Genomic DNA, 19698 nt, shown 5'->3' on the forward strand with positions numbered 1-19698 from the left:
CATGGCTGACAAAGGAGAGAGAGCACAAAGACACAAAACTGTGTTACGGTTTAGTCATTGCAAAAGCCTGAATATAGGCAAGTGAATACAATGTATTTGACCTCATAGGTGAGATTAACATTGACTCTGCCACCCATAATTCTCTCCATGATTTACTTAGTCATGCCAACTAAGTCACACCAAACTCACACACACATACATACATAACTAGTCACACACGTATTCCACATACTCACACGTGACCCCTAGACTCTAAGCACTCTATCCCAAATACATCAATTTGTCCAATATGAACTGCGAACCCCTGATCTGCTGCTCATTCTCTCTCTCTCTCTCTCTCACATAGACACACACACACACTTTTTTTTATTATAGTGAAAACTTTTGATTGATTATATTACAAGAGTAGCAACCTCAAAACGAGCCAGCCAAAAGTACATCAACTGAAAATCTCAGTGTATGCGAAATATACATCATGATTTCAGCTCTGAAAGAGTTGTCTTGCAAGGAATCACTGCCATGCCAATCCAAGTGAGAAAGGATATGTTTCCAATCCATTAACAAATGGGAAACCAAAGGACAGCCGGGGATTATGCCTGTCACAGAACCAAAAAGAAACTCCCACTGGGAAAGTTGCCAATGACCAAAAGCTGGAGATTCAACATGCAAGAGTAAATGATGAATCATGGCAGCCGATGGTTGAGAACCTTGGAAAAACTATAGCATGAGTTTCCCCTTATGAGCAAGAATGTGCAGGTGGATATTAAGAATATTAAGACCTCCATGCATCTTTGGAGAACAAAGCTATTGTACCAGAAGCAAACGCAGGCTTTTTTTGCCATGGCGAGAACAATAGAAGATTTTCAGCACCTCAAACATAAAAGAGGCAAGATCAGCCTTGTTGAACATAATAAGAGGCAAGTAGAATTGATATACGCCATCAGAATAGATTGCACAATTTGAAGACGAACATGCAGAGGCCAAGTTGCCAATTTCCAATACTCCAGCTTTTTCTTGAGAGCTGCAAGAATCCAATTAGATTGTTGACGAGAAGAAAGTGTCCAACTCAAAGGATAGCCAAGATGACGAACCAATTGAGTTGGTGGGATGATTTCTCCAGGCCATAAAAGAGAGTGCCATTCCTTGGAATGCAAAGGCAACAATTTTGATTTCTGAAAATTTACATGAAGCCCAGCAACTAAACCATATAAAGAAAGAGCTTGCATCAGCTCAGAAAGATCCTGCTCTGTATTGCGGGGAGTGAAAAAAGAATCATTTGCATAAGCTTGAGCAAGCAATGGTTTACTGTCATGAATTTCCAAACCATGTAGCTTATCCGTAGGCACGTGATGATCCATATACTGAAGCATGGGGTGTGTGGCTATAGCATACAGGAGCGCACAGCCTTGACGCACCGAGCAACGAAGAGTCCATGCTTTAGAGATCATACACTCTCTTTTTTTTTTGTAGTCAAGAAGCAAGTTGGAGACCATAGGACAGCCATGCAAAGTGCCATCAATGCACCCAAACAAGAAATCCCACTGAGTGGGTTGCCAATGACCAAAAGCAGGAGTACTGATATGTGTGACCAGAGATTGAATCATGAGAGCCACACACTTTCTTTTTTTTTTTGTGGTGAAATCTGTGATTGATTATATTATATGAGTAGCAACCTCAAAAAAAGGTGCTACAATTACATCAACTGAAAATTTCAGTATATGCCAAAAAGACCTCATGATCTATGCAGCGGGTCTGCAAGCAATCAAAGAAAGATTGCTGCAGAGAACGCCTAAAAAAGCCAAACAGAGAGAAAGTAGGATCACCAAAGACTTTACAATTCCTATATGTCCATAAAGTCCATAATGCCTAGTAGCGAACCCACACGAAGAAAAGATGAAACTCCAGAGTCTGGATGGATGAAACCCAAATAGCCAGAAGAACTTCCCAAACGGAACAAATGGGAATCTCGCTCGCACGTGCTATCAAAGCAGATCAAAAAACTCACGAGAGCACGGACAATGCCAAAATATTTAGTGAACATGATCAATGGCAAGTAAAATTGAATATATGCCACAAGGAAGGACCGAACTATTCGAAGACGAACGTGCAAAGGCCAGGTAACCAGTTCCCAATACTCAAGCTTTTTCCGAAGCTTGGCCAAAACCCAATTAGTTTGTTGTCGGCGAGTGAGTTCCCCCCCCAAAGGGTAACCAAGATGACGAACAAACTGAGTGGGTGGAATGATATCCCCGGGCCATAATAGACTATGCCAGTCTTTGGAATGCAAAGGGAGCAGCTTAGACTTCTGAAAATTAACATGAAGACCAGCTACCAAACCATAAACAGATAAACAGAGAGGGCCTGCATCAAGACACCAAGATCATGGGGCATATTCTTCGGGGTAAGGAAAGAATCATCAGCATAAGCTTGAGCAACCATGCTACGATTAGCATCCAATTCCAAGCCATAAAGTGATCCTGTAGCCACAAGATGATCATAATATTGCAGCATAGGATGAGTAGCAATGGCATACAGTAAAGCACTGAGAGGGCATCCCTAGCGGACCAAACAACAAAGAGTCCACTCATCAGAGATATCCCCAGAAATAATGCAAGTCACATTGCTATCTCTGTAAAGCCAGTAAATAACCTGCTGCATTTTTTGTCCAAATCCCAAAGCTCGCATAGTTTGCGAGATGAAATCCCATTGAACTGTGTCAAAGGCTTTTGCAATATCTACCTGTAAGAGTAGAACATCCTGCTGCGTGTATTTGGCATATTCAATCCCAATATAAGCATTGGCAATGTTATCTGTGATATGGCGACGTGGAACAAAGCCATATTGGGAGGGATGCAACCCATCATGCAAATAATCTTTAATCCGATCAACCACCATTTTGGCAATGATCTTGTAAATGACTGGCATGAGCGTGATTGGCCTCCAATCACCAAGTGAATCACATAGCTGCTTTTTTGGAATCAGCTTGAGAAGACCCTTTTTCCATGACACGAGCATCTGCTGATTTTGCCATGCTGTATTTACCATTTGCAGCAAGGTGAATTTAAGAAGATCCCAGAATGCAAGAAAAAATTCAACAGTAAGACCATCCCATCCTGGATATTTCCATCTGCCACAGGATCTCAGTGCATCAAACAATTCCCTTTCAGTGAAAGGATGTTCAAGTTCCAAAGCCTGAGCATCAAACAGAATTGGATGAATATGCTGCAAAAGAAGCTGACGTGCAGACGTGACCCGAGGAGAAAGAGTATCCAGATGCCCAAAATGAGTGGAGAAGTGCTGCACACATAAATCAGCAAGCTTTGGACGAGATGTTGACCAAGAACCATCAGGCATTCGGATCCGACAAATATTGGCAGCTTGTCTTTTGTAGTGTAAACTCTTAAAAAATTGCTTGGAAGAGCAGCCTTTATCCAAAAAATGCCCATTGTCTCGATCGAGTTTCCCATTTAGCAAGCTTTCTCCGATCATTGGATTGAAGAGAAAATTGAGCCTAACATAAGAGCATGCTTTCCTCTGAAGACAAAGGGCGAAGATGAGCAAGCTCAATCAAACTCTGGCATGTAAATTTGGCATGTGCTACAGTCTCCCTTGTGGCTTGCATATAGGATCTGCCATAATCTCGAATAATTGCTTGCATCCGAGCAACAAATGCCTGCCGGGCATAATCCAAACCAATGCGTATCTGACGAGGGAGAGGCCGAATAGCATCAAAGACCAAGGCTTTAAAGTCAGCATGCTCTAGATAACTATTATTAATCAGCAGAAGCCTTCGGCAAAGCAATCTGTCAGTGGAAAATTCATGTAAGGAAAGCCTCAACCAAAGAGGAGCATGATCCGAATGTGTGAAAGCATGATCAACCCAAATTTGACAAGTAAAGGCATCACAATGCTGTGGATCAATCTGATACCATCTGTCCAAGCGTGCCTGATAAGAAGATTGAGCATTATGCTGAAAGGTATAACCCGGAAGCATGGGCTGTAATTCCTTCCAGAGATCAACCACGCGCAACTGAAGCAAAAAATCAGACCATGCCTGTGTTTCATAAGCCAACATATCAGTGTGGCCTGAGGTGATGTCACCCGATTGAGGGGCATTATTAAAGTCACCACAAATGAAGGCATGTTGTCGCCATGGATAAGTATGCATGGCAGCCCAAATCAAAGCTCTATCACGAGAAGACTGGGGGGCATAAACCGATGCAAATTCAAAATTTTTCCCTTGAACAAGACATTGAACAATAATCCATCTACCATGGCGATCATTGAGAGCCACAACACGTTGAAGGTCGTGCTTTACCAAAAAAGCCACACCGGAAAAGGAGTGCTCTCTAGCATAGAAGATATCATAACCAGCAAAATGGCCTATTTGACCAGCATACATATGGTGATTATGCTCTTGCAAAGCAATTATATCAGGATGCAATTGCCTGATATACATCCAGACCAGTTTCCATTTGCAACCATCACACATTCCCTGTACATTGAGAGTAACACACTTCAGATGATCAAGCATATTTACAGTTATGGGACAGGTATGTACAGCAACTAACGGGCTGTCTACGTCTACATTTCCACCTCAATGTCCGGGCCTCTGTCTTGGGATGAAGCATCAGCCTGAGGAGAGAACAAAAGCACAGCAACTTCTTCTTTAGGAAACAAGGTCCGATTTGTAGTCACAGCAGCCCAAGTCAAGCCAACACCAGAGTTTTCAGCAGGTGTTTTCCCATCAGAGGATGCACCACTCCAAGTCCGAGAAGGCAAAGGTCGCCTGAGGGGGATCACTTTGCGAGGAGTTTGCCATCCATCAGTCAAATTTTTTTCCCCCTTCCCCTGAGGTGGAGAGGACAAAGGCACAGGAAAAGAAGCATTACCATGTGAGACAGCCGGGGCTTTGCCTTTGTCTTGAACAGAGAAAAACTGTTTGACCCCTTTGTTTTTTACCACAGAAGAGGCATTTGCATTCTTATTCAAAGGCTGAACCATTTCAGCTTGCAGTGGCATCCGTGGAGCTCGGGAAGGGCATTGTGAAGCCATGTGCCCAAATTGCTTGCATGCACCTGCAAACAGCCCCCACTTGAGCTTGTAAAAGGAACTCCCCATGGAAACATTATTCACAGTAACCGAATATGAAGCTGGAGTGGGATGATCTGTATCCCACAAAATGCAGAAGCGATTCGAATTTCCATTGGGTTGCAGTGGACATACTACCTTACCGAGGGAAGCTGCAATTTAGGTAGAAGAGAAGACAAGCATTGAGGAAAATCCACAACTTCTATCCAAACAGGGCAACGATGCCGAATCAATGCCTGATAATCCCGGGTGGGAGACCAAGGTAGAACATGGACCATCTGCTAGCCATAGAAAAGAGGAGAGTGCTCCAGCAAAACCTCACGATGCTCCTCATCAGCCATGATGATCTCAAAAAAGCCCATCGCTACATAATGAACTTTTTTGACATAAGAACCACCCAAGGTTCGAGTCAACCAATTCCCAACATCTGCTGCAGCAGGCATCCGTCCTGGGAAGAAAATTATAATGGCATGCTTTGCATACTCCTTAACTAGATCAAATATATCATCCACTTCCACCATAATGCCAGTGGTGGAAAGTGGATCTTTCCAACCTTTACGGGTGTCTTCAAACCCTTCATGCATAACCTCATAAACAAGCTGAGCCTCAGCAGAGTCATGAAGGGAATCATCTGAATCCATCACTTGTTTTTGTTTCTTGTTGGAAACCGACTTGTCTTTGTGAAAGGTCTTCTCATAGGAATAATCTGCCATTTGAGTTAAGGAAAAAGCTTGGAAGCAGCAACGCTTTACAAGGAGGAAAGCACAACAGCTACAAAATTGTATGGTTTTTTCTTGGCTGTACGGACAAAATTGTACGGATTTTTGACAGTACGAAAAAAAAAATCCTAACATGCAAACTGTACGGAGTTCCCTGACTGTACGGACAAAACTGTACGGAATTTTCTGGCTGTATGGACAAAATCATACGAGATTTTTACCAGTATGAAGAAAAAAAAAACTAAACTAAACTTTTTTCTAATAGGCAAACTGTACGGATTTTTCTCACTGTACGGACAAAATCGTACGGATTTTTGACAGTACGAAAAAAAATTGGATTTTCTGACAGAGCGTACGGACACAAAACGGACGTAAAACGAACCTCGAGGGTTTAAAACACACACACACACATGGCCTTTTATAGTATTGTGATGGTGCTTCTCAAACAAAAAGGTCCCACGGTCTTTTGAAATGTCTAAATTACTTACAAAAGTGTAGGGGAATATTTGCTTATGTATGCGGATAGGGTGTCTCTTTCTCTAATGCCTAGATTTGGTTCGTGCTTTTTTGTTAGTTTGTGTCTTACTATAATATTTCTTTATTGGTTGGACTGTAGAGAGCATCTATCGCTTGGGAACTCAAGAATGGAAATGGTTTCAGATTGGTACTTGGGGAAAGATTTCAAGCCCTTTGTTAACTACCAATGAGGTGTTCGATACTTTTTGGCTACTATCCCTTGTGTGTGTATTCATTCATTATCTAATGTAAGGTGCATAGTAATCTCACATGCCTTGTTATAGAGTGGGTCTCAAGCTAGTTTTCTCTGCCTTATAACGCTATTTTGAGATCATGCTTTTTGAGGTATTACATATGTCTTATGCTCTTGTTGAGCAAATAGAATATTGCATGTGAAAAGACAAAGGGAATTAGATAGTTTCTTTCCCTCAGAAAGGATCCCTTGGCCAAGGGATGTAGTAATGTCTTTCTTGGGACTGGGCTCAAGTGGAGAGACTTCAGTGTCTCTTATTGGGACGGATGATCCATAGTATGGCATTGGTCCGACAACAAATCATCTTGGCTGAGTTAGGGGTCCCCCTATCCCATCTTGACACATCATTCTAGGTGATCACATACCTCCACCGAGTTAGGGGTTTTGGTTCCTCAACCTTAAGACGACATAGCTTACCTGGCCTGGCCTTATCTGCATCCATGTCATTAGCAGCTGAGGGTGACCATAGGTGTTGGTATGCCTATACATGTAAATGGTTTGCGAGTCTTGGACTCCATTTGGACAAACTGCCTCCTTTTCAATAAGGCTCACTAGGTCATCCAAGAGGATCTCCTAAAGCTACACACACATAGGACTTGGCTAGGACCTAGCAAAGTCAAGCTTAGCTTTTGTAAATATCACTGCCTACAAAATTCAGAGGAGAGCTGCACCAACCTGCAAAATACACAAATACATGGATCCACCTCCCCCACTCCTTCAGAATCTTGACTGAGTAGTTTCGTGTTCCTTCATGCTTATTACGTGTAGAGACTGTATGGGTTGAGCGCACATCTAGAGAGGGCCGCATTTCCCAGAGTGAGTCCGAGGATTTCAGACGTCTTGTGTACTAAAAGATTGGAGGCCGTCACCACTATCTTTTCAAAGATGGTTTTGGACCCTTCTCTAGCCTCGTGGTTCATCCAGATTAGAGACCTTTAGCGATCTTCATTCACGAGGCTGTACAACACAGAGACCAGCTACTCAAGACACAGAGACGAGATCGAGGGGCTTAGCTAAAATTTAGTGAGAGGATGATCATTGATTTTTTCTAGTCGGATAGCACGGACCAATAGTCCTTTGGGAGATGGTGCAGCTAAGACCCAAACTGGAGACACGATGGACCTGCGTGTTGATGCATATACGAGGCTTTGGGATCTTCCGTCCAAGTTCACCAAACTAGGGACACAGCCAACGGGGGTGACAATGGCACTTGTTCGACAAAGAGCTATTGTGAGGAGACCACAACGATCCACATAGGTTGACCGTCATCAGTGCTCTGTCACGGGTTTAAATCCTTCGCAGCATCGCTCCCCATCGGAGCCTGTGTCAGACAAGACCCTCCTATCTATTCTCGATGCCCAAAGGACTTGGTTCTTTGGACAACACACCAAGGACCATCACAGTGATACCATATTGCATATCTATGTTTCTCTTTAGATATTTGGTATTCATTTGTATTTGTCTTGGGTGCAAATGCCCACTTAGTCGCTCCACCCATTCAGCTCATTGTATCTGGGTTTTTTCAATTGTCACACATCCTTTGTCTTCTGAAGACTTATATAAACTTTTTTCCTTTGCTTTCTTCTTTCCCTTGCGTTTCTTTCTCTTCTTTTTTGCTTTGTTATCTTTTTTGCTATTGAATTTTCTGTTATTTTCAGAGCTCACTAAGCAATGGGTTTACCCAAGAGATTCTAGAATCTTTCGAAACCCAAATGGAATCGTATGCTTGGGTACTGATGAGAACATAAGCATAGCTTTGCTTACTAAGTTATTTTCATTTTTGTTTTTCTCATTCACTCCTCTTCATTTTGTTTAAAGTCGCTTACAAACTCCCTTATTTCCTTGTCTCTATTTGTCCTCCTTTGTTCTTTCGCTCGTTGTTTACAAATTTCAATTTGTAAGATTGGATATATTATAGTCTTATATGTGTGTGTGTGCTGTGGAGACTGTGCCTCATTTATTCTGGTATTGTTCTTGTTCTCGTGAGTTCTTTCATCTTCTTCAGCAACGCCTGCGAGCGAGATTCTCGACTTTTCCTTTTGGAAAGTCTTTCTGGCTCTTTGGTTTTCATCCACCCAAACCGGAGTTTCATCTTTTCTTTTTTTGGGTTCGCTCTTGGGCACTCTGGACTTTATGGACACAAAGGAACTGTAAAGTCTTTGGTGATCCTATATTTTCCTTGTTTGGCTTTTTTAAGCGTTCTTTGCAGCAATCCTTCTTTGATTGCTTGCAAACGCGCTGCATCGATCATGATGTATATCTAGCATACACTAAGATCTCAACTGATGTAATTTCGGTTGCCTCGTTTTGAGGTCGCTACTCTTGTAATATAATCAATCAAAAGTTTTTACACAAAAAAAAATATGTGTGTGTGTGTGTGTGTACGCATGCACGCATGTATGTATGTATGTATGTAATGGCTGATTGGCGGCCCATATCTCTTATGCCAGTCATTTACAAACTCATTGCCAAGATGATTGTCCTTAGGGTTCGATTTATCTTGCAAGCAGGACTTCATCCCAGGCAGTATGGGTTTGTTCCCAGAACGCAGATTATTGACAATATCTCCAATGTTTTGCTTGCAATTGAGTATGCCAAATATTCTAAACAAGATGTTCTCATTCTGCAAGTGGACATTGCGAAAGCATTTGATACTGTCCATTGGGATTTTATTTCTCAGACTCTACATAAATTGGGATTTGGCCCTTCCTGGTCCATGTTATTACTGGTTGTACTCTCATGCCATTGCGCAGTGTCTGCTTGGTAGTAGGTTGTCAAAGACATGGACTATGACCCGTTCAGTGAGACAGGGATGCCCTCTTAGTTCGCTACTGTATGCCATTGCTACTCATCCGTTATTGTTGCATATGGATCATCTTGCAGATACAGCTTGCAGATACAGGGCAGCTTCATGGCTTGCAAATTCCAGGGGCACAGCCATTTCTTGCACAGGCATATGCTGATGATTCATATTTCATGCCCAGGAATTCTCAAAGTGACCTCTCTCATTTGATGCATACCTTGAATGATTTTGGCACAGCTGCTGGACTGCATATCAACTTTTAGAAATCGAATCTTCTAGCATTGAAAGAAGCTGATTGGCATGCACTTCTCTGGCCAGGCCACATTATTTCTTCCCATACCGTTGTGAGGCATTTAGGGTATCCCATTGGCTGGAATGTTACCCCTCAACAACAGCTTAAATGGGTGCTTCAAAAGATTAACAAGAAGCTGGAATACTGGCACTTGTCGACTTGGCCTCTACATGTTCGACTTCGGATAGTACAGTCTATCATTATGGCATATGTGCAATTTTATTTGCCTCTTCTTCACTGGTCTTTTACACATTTGGCTTCCTATATGTCCCAGGCTATGGAGATACTTTGGAAAAGCAAACCTCACAAAAAGGCTTTGCGACTACATCCCATGCAATCTGTTTGTTCTCCTAAGACTCATGGGGGACTGAATATTCTCAATCTTCAGTTTCATATGTTGGCAAGAAAGAGCACTATGATTGCTGATTTTTTTCAGCAAAAACAGCCATGGGCTATTATGTTAGCAACTATGTGTGGAAACATGAAGTCCCACGCATATGGGCATTGGATTACAGATCGCTGGGAAGCAGTGATGACCACATTTCACGGGAAAATTCCTGGCTGTCCTGTTTCTACTGCTTCTGTTCATGATTGGAAGAGAATTCTCTCTTATGCTAAATGGTCAGGTGCTTCCTCCCATCATGGTAATTCTCTTCGCTTGGAAAGCATCCATTGGAGCAAGGTGTTTGAATCGCCTCTTGCTTTACAGGCACCTATTAAAGCATATAATCTTATGAAATTGGGCATAAGATTTGTCGGAGATGTTGTGGATCAACATGGTTATGTGCTTTCATTTCCACAAGCTTGCAGGACATTCCCCTTGGGTCTGCATCATAGGCCCATTTGGAGAATACTTACAACCATGTTGCAGCCATTTGTTCCTGTTCCTCCACTGTTTGTACAGGACACATTACTGGACTGGAATCAGACTTCCTTGTCTCTTGCTACCTGTTCACTTTCAATGCATAATTTGACATTCTCGATGGTCTACAGATTTCTTCTTCCACCGCCATGGATTGATAAGCATGCCAACACTCTTTGGAAGTTGGATAGGCCTATATCTTGGTGGCAATCAAAACTCAAGAAAATTTGGAAAGCTAAACTGCCATTGAAACATAGGCTTTTCTTTTGGAGATGTATAGTGGGAGCTTTTTCCATTGGGGTGAAATTGAAAGCACGTCGTATTGCTTCCTCTTCCTGCCCCCATTGCTCTCATCACAGCGAGACAGTTCCCCATTTGTTATGGTCTTGTTCGCACTCTCGGATATTGATCACTCATGTCTCTCAATTGCTGCGGCTTCGGTGTCCCTCTATCAGATTCGGGAAACTCTTCTGGATGTTTGGATGCTTCTCATCTCAGATGTCTCCATTCCTCCTTTTCTTTCACTGGGCTCGTTTTTGGGTACTATGGACTATTTGGACACAGAGATTGCATTTTAGGATGGGACAACAGTTTCCTAAGGCATATGCTTTCTTCACAATGTTCCTCAAGCAATCTTTATATGATAGTTATGCTGCGAGGGACTTGGATGTACTAGCCTTTTTTCTCACTGTTTTTGAGTTCTTCCATTAGGCTCTCTTTTGGAGTCTAATGTCATGTACGTTGATTTCATGTTAATTTTATAGCTACTGGTTTCACACAAAAAAAAGTATGTATGTATGTATAGGTTCAAATGGTGCATCTTGCAGAGGAGAACCACCAGTATTTTGATGTTCCCTCCCAAAGACTCCTTCATTCATTATGAGATATAAGGACCTCCAAAGAGGTTGTCGGCACTAGTCTAGTAGTCATGCTTCTTAGATTCATCTTGTTATTTCCAAATGATGCTAAAAGAAGGATGCGTCAATTTTACGAGCAAAAACCTATGAGCAGATTTATCCGAGCGTGTTTTTCAAGAGATTTTAAAAATAGTTTCTTTAGGAAACATGGTTTTTACACTTTTATTTTTTATTTTTACTAGAACTAGATCCCTTTATCATAAAAATATATAGACTAGTCACTCATTCATTTTTACATAACATAAATCTTCTTATTCATAGACATCCCTTTGTACCCTTGTTATTACCTTAAAAAAGTATTGAAAATAATTCCTTTAAGAAACATCCCTCATAATCACTCTTAATCTATTAATAGTATACATTACTTATTGAACACATTTATATCATATGGCAATATCTTTCTAGTGTTTTTATAGTATTAATAACAAGATATTTATGGACATGTTTCTAAAGAAGTTTAAATTACTATAAATAAGTATTAACTTGGGCTTATATATCACTCTCATAAAATACATGTAACATTTAATACTATATATGCAAGGTTTTCCAAAATATAATCCTATACATGTGCTCAAATGGGGTTTTCTGATCAATTTGAGTAGCTGAATGACTATATTTGAACATTGGATGTGAAAGTTATGTCACTTTTAAAAGTGTTGTCCAAGGTAGTTTCGCCAACGAAACTACCTTGGAAGACCTTGTTCAAAGGGGTTTCGCTGACGAAACTACCTTGATGGCTTGATTCAATGGGTTTTCTTTGGAGAAACCATTTCATGAAGATAGGTTGAGAGAGGTTTTTCACTGTCACCTCATATTAAGTAAAAAGTTGTAAGAAGGATCATAAGGGAATTTTCATAGAGAAGTCTACTCTACATGTGGGTTTCTTCAAAAGCCATCCCATTATGTTCTTACCATTCCCAAAGATTCAGGTAAAGATTCGTGTATAAAATAGGCATTGCTATAATAATTTTCATGTTTCTAAGTGAAACTATGTTTTCTTCCGATCCATTTTTGCCATATTTTGGCATAGTTGGAAGCTTTTTTTTTTTTTCGCTCAGACGCTCCAAAGATTTGGCACTGAAAATGCTCGTCCCCCTCACAAGGGACAGGAAGCCTATTTACATGGACCACCATATCTCTTGTACCATGAGATGCACGATTAGCCAGATCAAGGTCTCCTCCCATCAGCTTGAGCCCGTGTCAGTAGAGAGGAGTGGATATATAGGCTATGCCATGCCAAGGTTGAGTCTATAGAGCACTACATTTCCAGATGCCCAGCCTTTCTAAGATCCATGAGAGATCTCATTGCCTCTTAAACTCAATAATGCAGGCACCTATGAAATGTAAAACAATGCAATGAATTGAAGCAAGAAAATAAAAAAGAATAATCTGCTAAAAAACATGAAATGCACACACACTTGCACACATAGACAACCCCACCAAAACCACCTCACTCCCAAACGATACACACAGCCACTCTCACCCTCAAACCACCCACATCCATGCCTACACAAGCACGCACACGCACATACACACACGTAAACAACGAGAGAGCACATGAGCATGCATCTATGCAAATCTAGTCAGGTCATAAGTGCTCGAAAGTAAGAGCAGCTCAGCCATGTAGGTAGAAAAGAAAACAGATTAATGTAAAGACATAAGGATGACTAATGTGAAGGCTTCTGTTACTCATGCATTGATTACTAGAAAACAAAATTTACCTTAAGCTCTAGCTTCCACTTTTCCCATTCATACTGTCTGCACCTGAAATCAACAGCTAACATTTCAGAGCGTCCATCTGTGCAGAAGTCTAAAGCTTGATTTGGGAGGGGACTCCTTTCAAACAAAAACCTCTCACAGAAGAGCAAGAAAAATAATAAAGCAAAACCATGAAAATCCTTCCTCCATTTCCTGATTTGAAGACTCCATGTTCTTCTTCTATATAAAACAGTTGCTAGAAAAGAGGTCCATTACTTAGCATTTGCATAAACCATAAAACCTAGACAATTTAAAGCCATTTCAAATGTCTCCAATCCACGCATGCATAATTGGTTAGTTCAAAAAATGTCTTTTTCTGTATGCAATGTCGACAGAAGGTTCATGCTTCTTTCCATTCAAACCTCAAAGAGAAAGATAATGCCCAATTCTTGATTAGCTTTGTACTCCTCCTGACCCAAAGTACTGGTCTACAGTCATAGAGACATTCTCATAAGGTAAAGGGTAAATTTCTCACCTTAGTCTCAGCTGCTTGACTTCTTCCAAGATCCCAGCTGTATTCAAGGTGGTGAGAGAAGCATGCGTACTTAACAAGCTGTCCAATGTCATCCCTCCAGTTTGCTGTATTAAATAAGAGGAAACCAAAAAAACCAAAAGTTCACACTTTTTTCCCCCAAAATCTTGAAAAATAGATATAATTAGAAAATATAAAGACTGAAGATCATTTAGTAAGTCAGAAAAGTATATAATCTAAGCGTAGAATATGAGAATCCTTCCAACAACTACATGTCACTTAGAAGGAAAATGGACAGAAGCAACATAGCCAGCAGATCAATCATTAATACCTTACAGCGTCTTTGACAGAATCCACAAAGAGAGTTTCATGGAACAAAAACAGAAGGCATCAATGGAAAGTGAAATCAAAAGGAAAAAGGAGCTATCGAGACAACAGCATTAAGCATACCTGGAAATGAGGAAATTTTGACGCCTGGCTCACTGGCATGTCTGGGAACCCCTGCCGTTTTGAAGCTGGATACAGATTTTGCAGGTCAGCCTCAGAAGCTAATCTTTTAGGTGTACTTACGTCCTCTGCCTCTGTTTTGCAATTGTGAAGAATGTTCCTTTCTGATTGATGTATTTCCCTGATGCATCCTTCCGTACCCTCCGTATGACTGTCTGGAAAAGAGCTGTTTACTTTAAAATCAGCAGTTGTCTCACTGCATGCTATGTCCAATTGGTTAAATAGCATTCCCATGTCAGATGCTGGCTGAGGTGGAGTAGAGGGAGCTGCAGCGCATGTGCCTAGGTTCTGGGTACAGCTGCTGAAGTTAATACCACAGGAGGAGCTATATGCTCTGCCATCCTGCTGATCAACCCTAAAGTCAAAGTGCACACCCGAAGGAAATTCCGGACGTGATTGCCTTGATGTGGCTCCATCTGCTACAAAAGATGCTATTTTTATAACCCATCACCATATCAATACTACATTAATCTGTAACTTTTCTGCGTGAAGTACCTAAGTTTTTTTTACATTGCATTTTTAAAAACTTGGCATCTGGGGGGAGTAACATAATAGACCTCTTAACGTCACTGGAGGACATCCTTTCACAATAACAGCCTGTGATTAGGTTGACTGCTCTGACCTTGGGCCATAGAAACAGGAGATCCAGCAGTGGAGATGTTGTTGCTTAGAATCCCTGTTTTGCTTGATTGCCTTGGAGGTTGATACCCAATAAGCTCACAATGGAGATTCCTGAAAGAAGAAATGGTACCCCTGATCATTACCAAGATCTAGGTTTTAAATCAATCCAAAATGCAAAAGCTCATTTTTTTAAACCCATATTACTATTTTACAAAACATGCCGCACGTGGGACACACCAAGAACTTGCACGCTTTGACGGTCACCATAGGTATGGCCCTTTTGCAAGGTAGATATGAGTCCAGGGACATGCCCAAACTCATCCTGTCACAAGACACCAAACTTCTCTTATGCTGTGATTCCCTGATTATAATAGATCCAACAGAGGTTTGTGATAGTCACACCACAAATGGCAAGGAGAATGTTGTATATTATATAGCTTATATCATAACACTAAATTCTTGTCAGCTTCCTAATTTTGGCCTTGCTAATCATACAGAAAACATGAAATCATGAATCATGATAAGATGTTACTGTGATGTGCTGCATTGTTTAAGATGATTTGTGGATTCCTGGGAGCTGAGAAATCAATGGTTGCATGGCAGCTCAGCTAGTCTATATTGTCCAGCACTGTTTGGATGATAGTTTTTGAAAAGGTGTGGCATACCTTGAAGTGACAGATCCCATGATTGTAAGAGCGACTTGTAAACGGAGAAGATTCCTGTATTCAGAACATCTATGATGAAAACAGATCAGACATAAATGTCAAGTTGGAGACATGCAGGAGGGCTTATAGATACCCATCTCCATGAGATAAGCAGGCCATCATTATCATTTACCATGGTAATGGCATGCAAGAGACATGCAGGAGGAGGAAGCACATATACCTGTCTCAATGAGACAAGCATGCCATAATTATTATTTACCAGGATAATGGCAAACCTTTTCTCATACAGGCGAGGTCAACCTTGTTGGACAGACAAGAAATCCACAAGGGTTCGACACTTTATCTTACAGCTGTTCAGGCAACTCTAGTTTATTTGACATCTTCAACTGTACCTCTAATAAAGCATAACTGGCCATCCAGACAGCACTCGTCGTGCTGCTACAACCTTGCTAATTCCTCATACAAGGGTTAAGTTCCTAACAAATCCCCCCCTTAAACCAAGAAGGGGAACAAAACATGATGCTCTTGAGCTACCCATACAGGGCAAAGCTTTAAAATCAGGAATAATATAATGAGACCATTCACAAAGGGCCAGGTACAAAATGAAATCACCAAAGCTACCACATAGGGCGAAGATCCAAAATGTGGGATCTCAACACCAACACAGGGCTGACAGGGCTGGGTAGACATAACAAAGTAGAAATCGTTTGCAAATTTGAGAAGTAGTCGCGGTCATCCTTTGATTTGTCAGCAACCACCAAGACCATAACATCATCAGCCATTGACACTTCTTCAACCAAGCATGCCTTTGTTTCTTTCCACTGTGCATCATAAGCCTTCTTGTAGCAAAACTTTGCTAAGTGACCTTCTTGACTACAATACTCACACACAAGTTTGCCCCTGCTATTGCTGTTCTTTGTCTTCTCTTCATGTCTTGTTATGTATGCCTCAACATTCTTCACTCAGAATCATTGAAACTATGTCGTTAAAATGCAGTACTGCCTTGGCGCATTCATTCTCTACTCTTGAACTGAGAGTATGCAACTGCTTGAGGATAGCTTGCACTTGATTGAGATGTGTACCCAACCTTGCCTCTTCATCCATATGTAAACTGAATAGTTCTTGCTTCAAAACAAGCTTCGAACCCTTCACTTTGCTCCAAACAAGGCCTCGAGAATGTTGCAATTCTTACTGTTGTCTTCAATACATCAATGTGATGAAAATAATCGGATCCCAAAGCTCTTCCAAGCACGCCATTAGTCTTCTCATTCTTGTGCTCCCACACCAAATCTTCTCAGTTCCTTGATTATTATTACTCGGCTTCTTTTCTGTACCAAAAGCCACACCACACCCAAAGACATTTCTCCATGAATAGGACTTGCACGGCCAACTGCCAGGATGGAAAGTTCCTTCCATTGAATGAGATTTGTAATGGCGGGTTGCAGCTAAGCAATGGCCAAGGGGCTGGACAGCCCGATATACGGACGAGCATCTAGGAATGGCATGCTAGAAAGGGAGCAGTAGATGAAGTAGGCAATGGAGGTGTGCAATGGAGGGCATGGGACTAGCAGGTGATTAAAGTGGGACTAGCAGGTGACAGAGGAAAATGAGAACATAAGCTGAAGATGGCACGTGGGAGACCAGACAAAGGGGAGGGCATTGGGACCTGCAATGGCGCAGGTTGGAAGGGGCTATGATGGGCCATTGATGGGCTGCTACTGGCAATGGCTGGGGCCACAAGCAATGTGGACTGAAGGGAGCTCCTACTGTTGGCAAAGCAGTGTTTACTGAAGAGATCTTTAGGAAGGCCAAATAGGTTACATCACCCCAGATATGGAATTCAGAGATGTCTAACAAACACGTTATATCTAGATGAATCCAAGAATATACCCAAACTTGTCCTCTGAAAACACAACAAATTTTGCAGTTTGACTCTCATGAGTCACTTACAGTAAACTCCATCAGGCATAGCAAGGACCAGCTACTATTGGTGTAGATGAAATTATACACTATTCGTATTCTAACAAATCCCCCTCTAGTGGCAGTATTATGCACAAAGAAATGGATCAATCAACAGAAGTAAATAAGCCTAAAGCTTTGCAACAAAGCTTCAAACTTTTCTCTCAATAGTGCCTTGGTGAACAAATCAGTAACCTTGTTTTGTGTAGAGCAATAGATCAATATGATCTCCCTTGCATGAAACCCATCTATAACATTCTCAGCCATACATGATCTGTTACGCTCTAGCCGAGGTAGCATGACCTCGGAAGAATCAGTCGACATTTCCCTTAAAGGATCTGCATTTGTAATTAATTGTTTGCGCTTCATGTAAATGATCGGGAGGGAATTAATGTCAAGGTCCTGGGTGAGGGTTGATAGCACCAGACTAGGTGGATCTAAGGCTAAGGGCTTAATGCAAGGAATGTGCCAAAGGAATTAAAGCATCCCAAGAGAGGAGTGAAATGTTGCATTAGGAAGGCCCTATATGGATGACATGTGGCATCTAGATCCATCTAGGGAGATGGGGCTTGTTGAAGCTAGAGAGAGAAGAGAATATGAATGCACGTATGTTTTTTGATGGAAATTCTCTGTCTATCTGCTCGCTATGCTTCAACAAGGTTGGCTGGGAGGAAATTAACGGTGCTGCTCCCGTGATCTGCAGTAGGAGATTAGAAGTAGTTTATTACATTTGGTATTAGAGCTCAAGGGAAGAGCCCAAGGCTAGGAGTTAGAGAGGGGACGGATTTCGAGCGGTGGTCATCCCGCACTACCACCACGAAGCTGGACGAACGGGATGAGAAGTGCAACGTGAGCTTGAGTTGCAGGCCTGGACCGCCCTGGTGGGCTGACGACGGACAGCAAGCGTGGAGCGTAGGTGGCGAGTCGACTACTTGGAACCTGCGACGTGCTCGACGAATCAAGAGAGTGGTGATCACGAAATAACCCGGAAGGTTGGCTGTTGGCGCTGCCGTGACTACGACGGAAGGGTGGCTGTTGGTGCTGCCCGTGGTCTAAGGTGGACGTAACATGAAGGAGACCCTTTAACGCAGATAGCCCATGACTGACGCCGAATCAACGGAGAGCCCAAGGGAAGGGACTAGGAGCGTAGTGCGATTCGGCTACTGCTGACGCTGCGACGTGACGACGAAATCGCTGGCGCTGCCCGTGATCTATTTTGGAACGGACGACAGACCTTCGATGATTCGGTGATGGTGACGCAGAATAGCGTGGAGCGCTGGTCGATGAACAGCTGGCCATGAATTTGAGGCTTAAACAGTGTAGAATTGAGATCACAGAACGTAGGCAAGGGAGAGGCCACACAATCCAAGAAGGCTGTGATGAAATCATTGATGACCAGGGAGCTCTCTTTGACCTCCATCAATTTCGTGTTTTTTTTCTTTGATTTAGTCGGTTGGTGCTCTGCTTTCATAAACAGGATCTCGTAAGGGATTAGTCTGCATGAAGCTTTGATGCTGTAGCCGGGACAGATTATGCTTGAGGTTATGCCTATGTGCTACAGTCTGAGTTTGCTTGCAGGAGCTTCCCTAGGATAGGGAAAAGCGCTGTTTGAGATATATGCCTGTGTTAAATGCCTAGTCAATGTGAATCTGGGATTGCAGGAATTCCCTAGTATAGGGAATTGTGTAAGAGTGTCAGTACACTGAATTGCGTCAGTTGGTAAATATAGTTTTCTAACGGTGTTTTAAAATATTATATTTATATATATTTTTTTAAAACACCCTTTGAACTGAATGGAAGCAGAAGAAGGAGCTTTCAGGAGGGATCCTGGTGAATCAGGAGTCCGGCCGACCCAGCAGGTGTCGCGCCCAGCAGCTCACACTTTATCTGGCAGGATTGCATTGCTGGAGGATGCCTTGCAACAGTTGTTAGCGCAGCAATTACAGGCCAATGCAGAGCAGTCTGAACTTAGGAGAGCGATACACAGTATGTCTGCCAGACCTTCTCGAGAGGAGAAGGAAAAGGCTCCAATGGAACCGGAGTCTAGTGTCCATACGGTCGAGCCTAGGAAGGCTAAAGTGCCAAATATTGCCAATTACAGGCCAGAAAAGTATTCTAGTCGGATGAACGACCGTAGTTCCGATGTCATTGAGACCTGGTTACACAAATGGGACGAGGCGTTCACCATTTGTGAAATCAGGAATGACATCAAGAAGATCCGCGAGGCCACCCACATGTTCAGTGAGGCAGCGGATCGGTGGTG

The 19698-nt window shown here is 42.1% G+C and overlaps 1 protein-coding gene across 2 annotated transcripts in view; it reads right to left on the reverse strand.

The window, feature by feature from the left end:
* Positions 1 to 19698, reverse strand: part of LOC147893940 (protein MICRORCHIDIA 6-like) — a 130867-nt gene that overhangs the window by 2128 nt on the left and 109041 nt on the right. Inside the window, exons 16-19 of one of the 2 annotated variants that reach the window (XM_087385775.1) lie at positions 14813 to 14922; positions 14134 to 14606; positions 13687 to 13790; positions 13175 to 13217 (exon numbers count right to left, since the gene is read on the reverse strand). In XM_087385775.1, coding sequence (XP_087241901.1) covers positions 13175 to 13217; positions 13687 to 13790; positions 14134 to 14606; positions 14813 to 14922 — 730 coding nt within the window. Of the gene's footprint in view, positions 1 to 13174; positions 13218 to 13686; positions 13791 to 14133; positions 14610 to 14812; positions 14923 to 19698 lie in introns of both variants that reach the window. The other variant, XM_087385773.1, reaches the window with a different exon arrangement.

The sequence above is a fragment of the Dipteris shenzhenensis genome, chromosome 15, assembly GCF_047967505.1.
Source record: "Dipteris shenzhenensis isolate YYH24624 ecotype China chromosome 15, Dip_SZ_1.0, whole genome shotgun sequence".
Lineage (NCBI taxonomy): Eukaryota > Viridiplantae > Streptophyta > Polypodiopsida > Gleicheniales > Dipteridaceae > Dipteris > Dipteris shenzhenensis.